The sequence below is a fragment of the Vitis riparia genome, chromosome 6, assembly GCF_004353265.1.
Source record: "Vitis riparia cultivar Riparia Gloire de Montpellier isolate 1030 chromosome 6, EGFV_Vit.rip_1.0, whole genome shotgun sequence".
Lineage (NCBI taxonomy): Eukaryota > Viridiplantae > Streptophyta > Magnoliopsida > Vitales > Vitaceae > Vitis > Vitis riparia.
The window spans coordinates 19,304,670-19,314,890 of NC_048436.1; the positions used below are offsets into that span (position 1 = coordinate 19,304,670).

Sequence of the window (10,221 nt, forward strand, 5' to 3'; positions counted from 1 at the left end):
TAATTTTAATATTAAGTTTTTTTGGAAGACAATGGAGAGTTGGGGGGGAGGGGGGCAAAACCCTAAAATGGCTCAAGAGTGACACTCAAGGCGTGGGATGAGCGTACGGAAATGTCAAAATAAGGGCGACCACGCTGTCTCTCTCTATAACTTCGCCACCTTCCTCCTCTCTTTCCCGCTTTGTCCGCTCTCTCTCTCCGCTCTTTCCCGAATTTTCGTAAAAACAATAACCCAAAATTTCCCATTTATTCCCGCCTTTGATTCCAAATCTCTCATCGCCTCGAACAACCCCAACTCTCCAATTTCACTCACCACCGCCTCCCGATTATCGCCGCGGATCTAATCTAGGTTTCCGATGAACTCCAATTAGGGTTTCCCTAAATTCCACATTAAAAAGGAATACTTCTTGGAAATTTTTTTTTTTTTGAAGTTTGAATTTTGAAACTCGGTCTTGGATTCGTCGCGAGAGATAAGGTGTCAAATCGGGCGAGTCATCAAGGTGAGTTTCTGGATATATTTATGTGCATATGGTTCGTGGTTGATGGCGTCTGAGGGTTCTATACGACTTTGTCTTTTATTGAATATTCAGCTGTATTGAATCTTTTGTGGTTTATTTTATTTGTTTATTAATTAATTTTTTATTTTATTTTGTGTGTTATTTTAGATAAGGTCAAGGTGTTGTTGGTGGGGTATTTGAAATTGGGGTTGGGGGAAGCTGCATTGATTGGTATAAAGTGGAGTTCGAGAGATGTTGGTGTTGAATCGAAGCGGCATCGATTTCGTGAGGTGTTTCTTTCATTTGGCTGAATGGCATCCGGTGGAATAGCGAATCGAATTGGGCCTTGAAGCCCCCTTACTCATTTTCTTCATCAGGTTTGCATGAATGGCACAACCTCAATTGCATTTGCATAGATAGGTTTTCTGCATGAATGAATCTGTGTATGCAAAAAAAGAATTTTTCATAGCACAGATCATATCAAAGGGGTGTAGTGGATTTAGTAGAATTTACAAATTTTAAACGTGAAATTAATATATGTGTAGATATGCCCTCCAATTTGATATGATTGATCCTATAAAAGCTACTTAATTGGAGCTTTAACTTGAGGAGTTTTAATTTTAAGGATTCATTTTGTCAAATTGTAGAAGGTTTACAGTTTTATAGGGTTTTGGGATTTTATTTTATTAATTCAAGGTTATGCCCTTTTACAGGTTTTTAGGGTCCAATTTGTATTTTGTGGTGTGAATTATAATTACTGCCCAAGCGTTCAGGTTTCTCATGTTCAGTAAGGACTACTCTATTGCTAGAGTGACAGAAATGGGCTGCTGTGGTTGCTTTGGATTTGTGAGAAAACCCAAAAGTTTATCAAGGCCTGGTTCTGGCTCAACCAATTGCCTTTCCCAGGAGTTTTTGTTGGAAGAAGATATAGAAGAAGTTGATGATCGATCATACAATGGTGAGGTTTCTGATACTGCACATGGAGATGATGGTGAGTTGCAAAGCCGTGTCCAACGTTCTGAAGAAATTCTTATGTTGAGAACTCAAAATGGAATGATTTGCCGTGAATTTCCCGTCAAGGAAACACACAAACTTATTCGCTCAGAGGATTAAACAGGGTAAAATACAAGAACAAATTTTAGGTGTTTTTATTATGATAATTTTCTCTGTTTACAGTTTAACTTTGGGAGTAAGTTGTCAAAGCCACCTGCCAGAACACTAACCTAAAGTATCTTAATCTTTCATATGTTAAAATTAGATATTGTATACAAGTGACTTAAGTTACTCCATCATCATGACATCTCAATGGTTCTCACTTTCATGTTCTAAGGACTACAAATATCTAGCCAAACTGAGTTTTAAGGCTGTTCTATAACTTGATGAAAATGTGCATAGTCACACTTTTTTTAATTCATGTATTGTGCGTGTTTTAGGGGAACAATTGTTGCGTTAGATGTAGAATTTGTTATTTGTTAAACATTTTCTCTACATTGATAATAATTTATTGTTTTCTGAATGCTGTCAGGATGAAAATGGGAATAAGATGATCAATGAGTATGTTCGTGAGTACAAGATTGGTTCTGGAAGCTATGGCAAAGTGGTAAGCATGGTGCTAATGGCATTTTATTCTTTAATTGCTCAAAGAAATGGTTTCTTTAGCTTCCTGTCCTGCACATGCAACAGGTTCTATATCGGAGCCTCAAAGATGGGAATCATTATGCAATTAAGGTACTGCCTTTTCCCCACTTGATTTTGTGGAATGTGTTTTCTTTGGAAAATACTCTTGTTGTCAGTTTCTTTTTGCCTTTTTGTGGTTAGGATATTTGCTACTTCAAAACAAAGGAGATTATCTTCTGCTGGCAGTTTAAACTTTTAGTTATTTTGTCTGGTTCATATGTGTTTTCTTATTCTAAGGTACTTATATTATTTTGTGCTGCAAAAAGGATAAAATTCCAGCTGTTTTACTGTTAAACTGATTTTACCACATGGTAGGGTGATAAGCTGGGCTTATTTGTCAACGCACAAGTGGCTCATGCGGTGTGGTTTTATTTTATCATTCTTAGAAATGTTAAAATAAAATACGTGTAAGAAATGATAGGTCTGACTCTGAGAACCATGAGAGGCAGAAGTTTTCTTGATAAAAGAAATTGGTTGGGCTAGTTTTCTTCCTCTACTTTCTTGGAGGGTTATTTTGTGTTTGATTAATTTATGCAGGAAACTGGGAAACACTTTTTGGTGATGTGGTCTTAATCAAGTACTCAATTAATTAGGGATGTCTTAGAAACATAATATAGGTATTTTATTGGATGTTTTGTGGTTCGTATACAATGGAGGTTTCAGTTATTATGTATGAATGTAATTTTTTGAATTGTAGGCCTTTCACAAGTCTCATTTGTTAAAGCTGCGAGTTGCTCCTTCAGAAACAGCTATGACTGATGTTCTTCGGGAGGTATACACTCATTGCATTATTATTACAATTATTATTTTTTATCTTATTGGAATACTACATCAAATTGCTCCAGCCTCCAGGCACTGTTATTTTTAACTTGGATGTTTATAAGCGAAGTTAGACAATAGCTAATTTGTAACCTCTACGTGCATTTTTTTGGTAATAAACATCATCTGATGTTTTTTTTTTCCTGAAAAAAGAAAATTTCCCCATGTATCAAAGTTCCTAAGGGCTTTTTTGGCAATGTCTTTTAAAACATTTCTCAAAAAACTGTTTTTGAGAACAGTTTTTTCAAAACAGTTCTCAATTATTTTCATCTATAAAATTGTATTTGAAAATTCAAAAATAAAAAATAGTTTTTTTGGCTTCTTTTCCGTGATGGTACCATACATTTATATATAGTGCAAAAGTTCCCTAAGATTTTTTTTTTCCATGTTTTTAATTATTTCTCAGAATACCCTAGAAAAAAAATAATTGAAAACATCTCAAATTTGTTTTAAAAAAACCTATTTTTAGAAAAAATTTCAAAAATTTATTTTCAGCCAAAAATTTGTCAAATGTGTTTTTTTAGTTAGGAAACTGTTTTCTGCTCTAAAGAAAGCTCTAGGTCTTTTATTCCTACCTTTTTTTTTTTTTTTCTATTGATCTAGCTTAGGGCATATTTTTCTCCACACTTAAGCTTGTGATGCAGTGTGGATCACCAAATCTGGTAACATCTTTTACTCTGCCCATAGAAATGTTTGGCATGCCATTTACAAGAGCTAAGCATTGAGCATAGTGGGGTTTTTCTTCGTTTATTGGGTGAATGACACTTTTTAATGACATCATCAACAAGTTCTACCTTGATAAAGGTTCAATTTATTCATATCCTTTGCGTTGTAGGTTTTGATCATGAAAATGTTGAACCATCCAAATATAGTCAATCTCATTGAGGTGATTGATGACCCAAGCACAGATCACTTCTATATGGGTATTTATTGCCACTTTCTTTCCCTTCTTTGTATGCATTTTTTCCCATCAAATTATGTGATTAAGTATGTTAACCTTTTCTTGCATGAAGATTTTATTTTTTTAAAATTAGCAAGTTAATTTACTGTTTGACTGCAAATTCATTTTTTTTCTTCAGTTCTTGAATTTGTGGAAGGCAAATGGGTATGTGAGGGTTCTGGTCCCCCAGGCGGCATAGGAGAAAATACTGCAAGAAAGTACTTGAGAGATATAGTCTCAGGGCTGATTTACCTCCATGCTCATGTATGACTTTGAAGTTTGCTTTTATACAATTTTTCCTTATGACTGATGACATATGTTTCTCTTCACTCCCTCTCTGTTTTTCATAAGCCTATATTGTTCATTTGCTATAGTTCTGGTAATATGCAAGCATTTTAAAATAGGTTCTTTTTTCACTAGGTATATTTGAACCATCTGACTTCTGTATATACATCTCATTTTTTCAGTAACACACAGATCTATGGATCATAGGATGAAAAGCTCTGGAATGTTCTATTGTAAGAGAGTTTTAGATATATTAAACAAAATTCTTAAAACACTGGTCATGAATATGAGTCTGGAGTATTCATCATTGAATAACATTTTTAGATGGTTTTGAAGTGTTTTTGGATTCAGTTAAAATTTATAACATCCTCTTGTAATATGTTAACCAGTGATTCTTAACCAAGAAATAGTGGTTTTGAACCAACTTTTTAATTGATGAATAGTTTGTTCCTAATGATAGTGATTTTTAGATCTTTTTTAAATTGATAAATACTTACAATAGAAATCTGCAAGCCAAGTCGAATCAAACAAGAATATGTTATTATGGAATGTGTTGCTGATTCCTGTTTCTTTGGTGGTAGGCTCTCTGGCCTTCCAAATGCTAGTTTATCGACATTAAGTTTTGGCTATTGGAATCCTAAGTGGATTTTAGATTGTGACTAGTCTATCTACAGTGAATTTTGTAAAGCTTTTTTGGATTTTGGCTTATGAAAAAATGTTTTTTGATCTTGTTTTTCTTAGGTTTATGCCATTTGTCTGAATAGTTCTAGCTGGTATAAAACTGTTTAGCATGCAATTTTTGTTTCTTTCAATGAAGTTGTCTACTGCTTGCTTATGGATGGCACCATCTTGGTTAATGTATACTGTCAAGTGCCATAGTTGTTTGCACATCTGTCTGCGTTTTTGGTGCAATTCATGAATGATGTTACCTTTTTTCTTTCAAAAAGATTAAAATCTTGAAAGCTAGCGGATACTTCTGCCACTACTACATGTGTGCTGGCATGAGGATAAAAAACCACAAGGCTGGAACCCCAAAAACAATATGTGCATATCATATCATCTCTTCATGAGCAGTTAACCTGGATTTCAGCTATAGTCTTCCATTTCTTGCCTTGATTTCAATTACCTTCCCTTTTTGTTACACTGGAAGTGTGTAGCTATCAATACAATTTGGATCTTTATTGCTTTTCTCCTCTTTAAACAACAGAATATAGTGCATGGGGACATTAAACCAGACAATCTTTTGGTTACTCGCACTGGTACAGTGAAGATAGCGGATTTTAGTGTCAGCCAGGTATTTGAGGTAATGGAACTTCTTTGAACACCATAATTTGGTTGAGAATAAGAACTCATGCCTATATTCTGTGACATTTGTTTTTCTAGTAATGAATGATACACATGAAATTTAAAACATGTAAACTAATCCCTGTTTCCCTATTAATTTTATATTGTGGAAGTAGCCTTTTCCTTAGTTTGTGTTGGTGTTCTTAGTTTTAAATATGTAAGATGTATCCATGTTTCCTATTCTTTTGTCTATTTTTTCAAGTCTTCCTTATCTCATGTTGCAAATTGGTGTTCTTGTTTCTAAAATTGGGCTGCCGTAAACATTTACAACTTATATATTAAGGGTCATTTTTGTTTAGAAGAATTGAAGCATTCATTTAGATAAATACAAAAGGAGGTTTTGGTGTTTATGGGTATTGTGATAAATTATGTTTTCCTAAAAATTAGGTGAAGATGTGAGGGGGTTGATTTAAATAATTGATCTGTAATTATAGATGTCCATGAAACATGAAAAGAATGGACCTTATTGGCCACAATGCTAACAAAAGACACCTTTAACTCAAGGGTCCACAATTCCTATATTTCCAGTATGCCCAAAAAAAGGGACCCTGGAATCAGCAAAAAAAGCTTATTCCTCTTTTTCACTAACCTTGCATACAGTAAAGAAGTACCTACCCTGCAATGGGGAACAATGCCAAAGCAACTCCTCGTAGCAAAGCAATGGCCTTCTAAGAGATGGATAAGGAGCAGTGAATTGACACCTACTCTTTGCACAGTTTACATCTCTCACAACAACAATTAGGCAAGGTTAGCTCATATAGGATGGACTAAAATCTTGTGTGCTGAAACAAAAACAAAATCTTTGAAGGTAATTCAGGGTTTGTCATAGGCTTATTTGGAAAACCAAAAGGATTGGATTCAGTGGTCTAAGTAAAAAAGGACTTGTTCAGAGATGTGAGTGCACCATCCATCACCCACACTCATAGCAGCATGTATGCTTGCCAGCCTCATTGTGCAGTAAAGACAGATGCATTTTTGCTGCCTCTGCCTCCTTATCATGAACCTTAAAGAATGTGGATGAACAGTTCAGCTGGGAGATACTGCCATATGATGGCAAATGTGCTTACATGAAAGAATCTGAAAAGGCTGCATCCAAAATTTATTTTGCAACATCAAACCAAAACGGTAATGCAGCTGGCATCCTTATTGCTAACACACTTTTCTAGAAAATTCTGAGTATTTAAGATTGCTTTTGATAAACCGTGGCTGAGTATTAGTCTATTAGCAAACCATCCAGACAGGTTTGATCTATACTAAGCTCCTATAATAATCCTTAAGAGACTATCTTATTCCTCTGTAAATCTATGGAGCCATTTACCATGCATAGCTTTATTCATGGTTTAAATGGGCTGAACTGGACATTCCCTCTATATTCAGGAGAAAGGAAATCTTGTTTGATTGGAAAATATTTTCTAAATTAATTCATTTGTTTCCCATCATATTTCATGGCCAACCTTATTTATAGGCTTAAAAAAACCTCAGAAACACATAGAAACATACTACAACTCTTCTTGAACAATATAGGAGCATGCTAGGACTTGTATTTCAAAAGCCATTAAAAACTTCTAACCATAAAGTTATAACATTAAGCAAAAAAAAACTCCTAATATAACTAAACTAATAAGGATAATGTCATATTCTTTTGGGCCTTGTGTCAAATAAGGTGCATCATCCTCCTCACCCCAAAGCACCTTCAACATGTCAGGTGGAGTTAAAGCTAACCGTGAGGACGGTGCAACTGCATTGGGCTGAGGAATTCTATTTCTATCTATGCAGTATCAATGTTTTTGCCTGCCCTCAAATATTTTTTGGTCAATTGCTCTGGGAATATTCCTGTAAGGATTCTAGCTGTGCAGCATATATATTTTAACCTATGGTAAAAGGATGGAAGATGCAAGATATGCCTTTTTTGCCTTGTGGGAGGAATTAGAGTATTTCTAAGGCACTGTTTTTGATATGTCAGTTTATTTTGTTTAAATACTTGCTACACAGTAGTTACAAGACATTGAATTAGCTTAGAAATGGGCACATCTTTTGCTATCTCCTACAATCTGTTGATCCCTGGTTTCACTGGAAAATTGGAAAGTGACAAATCAAAGTGTGGTTCTCTGGGGAGGCATAAGATGGTGCTGATTCTGATGTATCTGATTTCTTTGACCTTTCCTTTTTCCTGTACCCTCTTTGAACAGTTTTTTTTGGGCACTCAAACAAACTGATTAAAAGTAATTTGATGTTTTGATTCTTAGTTTGGTGGTCAGTTACACATGAAGCCCCAAATCAAGGTCAGGCTTGCATGTTTGAAATTGGAATTCTGGCAGCCAAATCCTTGGAAATAGATTTTGTAACTTGTATTTCTTATATATTGATACTGAGTTTTAGATTTATTTACAAGTTGGAAGTTGATGTTCTGGTTCCTACTGTAGTCTCTGGTTATTCAGGATGTGACCTGTATTGACATCAAGGTTAGATTACATGTTTGAAACTGGAATAGAAGAATGTTGTGATCCTATGACCTTGTACTTGAGGCGCCATATTTCTTTGTGTTCAGAGTTTTTAAATTTGGTAGTGGAATACCTTTTAGTTTTAAGGCGTTGAATGCAATTCTTGTGCCACCTTGTTGAAATGGTTTCTTATGCAGGATGATAATGATGAGCTCCGCCGTTCTCCTGGCACTCCTGTTTTTACTGCACCAGAGTGCTGTTTAGGTTGGGGATCCCTTCTACTGGAGAATCTCTTTAGCATAATTAAAATCATGCAGGACATCAGAAATATTTACAGAGCATGTGACTTTTCCTGTTTATTGACAGGTCTTACCTATCATGGCAAAGCTGCAGACACATGGGCTGTTGGAGTTACCTTGTACTGTATGGTGCTTGGACAATACCCATTTCTTGGAGAATCGCTGCAGGATACGTATGATAAGGTGTGTCCGCCACAGGCATTGCCATTTTTTTGGGGGACAATATTGCTTCCCTAGCCCTTCATTGTTGATTGGTTTATTTGTTACTGCTGCTGATCCTGATACCGTCCCTTCTGTTTTCCAATTCTTTTCCTCCAGTATTCATTTGTAAGTGCATTTTCTACTTTACTAAGCATCCAGTTTTTACCTTCTCCAGATTGTCAATAACCTATTATCTCTCCCGGATAACATGAACCCCCAGTTAAGGAACCTACTGGAGGGGCTTCTCTGCAAAGGTCCGTCTGTGAACCTCTTCATAATTAATTCATTTTTTTTTTCCTTTTTTTCCTTTTGCCTCCAGGCCAGAGTTTGTTTCTGTTTTTCCCCTGTTGAAATATTGTGTCATGCAGACCCAAATGAAAGGATGACGTTGGATGCTGTTGCAAAGCATGCCTGGGTTATCGGAGAAGAAGGGCCAATTCCTCAGTATTTGTGTTGGTGCAGGCGAAATATATTGCTAAGGGAAGATCCTGTTGGAAATGGGAAGAGTACTCTCACATGAACCATGCTGACAAATGTTTTAAATAGTTTGGATTTGTTTTGTACAGTAGAAAATGTAGAGTTCTTGAAGCAATAGGGGGGACCCTCTCAGAGCAGAGAGAGAGAGAGAGAGTCGTTTGAGGGAATTGATTTACAGTATGGAAGGGGATTTTGATTTGCGAGAACTGGTGGGATGGTTTTTGATTTGTGAAAGAGTTGGAACTTGGGGATTTGTTTGCTGTTATGATTTGACGACCAACAATTTGTGTAGCCAACCCCAAACAATTTGGACAAGGCTTCATTGAATTGAATATTGAATATGAGATATGCTTATGTTTCAGTCCGCCACTTCATACTAAGCGCTAGGGTTATGCATCTCTCTCTATCCTTCTCTCATCTTTGTCCAAACTACCACTTCCACTGATATGGGTAAAGATACGGGAGATTGGTTGCCTGTTAGGATATTAATCACATTGACATTAGTCGTTGCGGAGGCAAATGCAATGGTTCTCGGGAGCATCTGTGGCTTGTGAGGTTTCTTGTGCATTTCAAGAGAAATTTAGATTAGTAAATGAGAAACTCTGAAACCACTAAAAAAGGGGAATTGTGAATGACTTGATATTTGTCTTATAGATTTCGGGTTGATTAAGTAAGGTGACGTGATTGGGCTCAGGAGTGACATCAGGACCACTGTTTTTTCAGGGCATCTTTTGGTGGGGGGAGAGAGAGAGATGGATTATGGATGAGTAGGATGAAGCAGGAGGCAGGAGGTGGTGGAAAGGGAAAACAAAATCTGGAAAGTAGCGTTCACGTCCCCCTGGACAAATGACATCATGCCACATGCCACAAAAAATACAAGCATAAAATAGTGAAAGCCAGATGATTTTCCTCATGTGCGATGGCATCATTGTACAGGTTCCTGATTTGGATGGGAAATGTGGTGGAAATGGAATTTTACCCTCAAAAAAACAATTCCCCTTGTCAGACTGAAGTCTTTGCTTCTGTTTCTTCTTTCTACTCTCATACCTTTTCATTGGGAATCAATCAGCTTCCTCATGCATCTATGCAAACTACACCAAACCCCCTTTTTTTGTGTCAATATTCATACTGTTCCATGCAATGATTCTCCTTCCACCCATCCAACCCTCGGCCCCTTCACATAAGCCGATGTTCCAAAATGTAGGAATGAAAAATTAGTTCCTTATTCTAAATATAATCATT

General features: G+C 36.2%; 1 protein-coding gene across 1 annotated transcript; it reads left to right on the forward strand.

Moving 5' to 3' along the window:
• Positions 1 to 53: 53 nt before the first annotated feature.
• On the forward strand, positions 54 to 9,353 carry LOC117916172 (serine/threonine-protein kinase GRIK2). Its single transcript, XM_034832069.1, has 13 exons — positions 54 to 499; positions 665 to 873; positions 1,210 to 1,603; positions 2,022 to 2,096; positions 2,180 to 2,224; positions 2,871 to 2,945; positions 3,828 to 3,915; positions 4,072 to 4,196; positions 5,425 to 5,520; positions 8,200 to 8,266; positions 8,369 to 8,484; positions 8,678 to 8,756; positions 8,871 to 9,353. The coding sequence occupies exons 3-13, from the start codon at positions 1,277 to 1,279 to the stop codon at positions 9,020 to 9,022; spliced, it is 1,245 nt and encodes a 414-aa protein (XP_034687960.1). The 5' UTR covers positions 54 to 499; positions 665 to 873; positions 1,210 to 1,276; the 3' UTR covers positions 9,023 to 9,353.
• Positions 9,354 to 10,221: the final 868 nt, after the last annotated feature.

Excerpts from the sequence above, each read along its gene's own strand:
- LOC117916172 (XM_034832069.1), top strand. The coding sequence starts at position 1,277 with ATGTTCAGTAAGGACTACTCTATTGCTAGAGTGACAGAAATGGGCTGC. Across the intron at positions 2,225-2,870 it reads GGAATCATTATGCAATTAAG|GCCTTTCACAAGTCTCATTT; the intron begins GTACTGCCTTTT and ends TTTGAATTGTAG. Across the intron at positions 8,485-8,677 it reads TGCAGGATACGTATGATAAG|ATTGTCAATAACCTATTATC; the intron begins GTGTGTCCGCCA and ends TACCTTCTCCAG.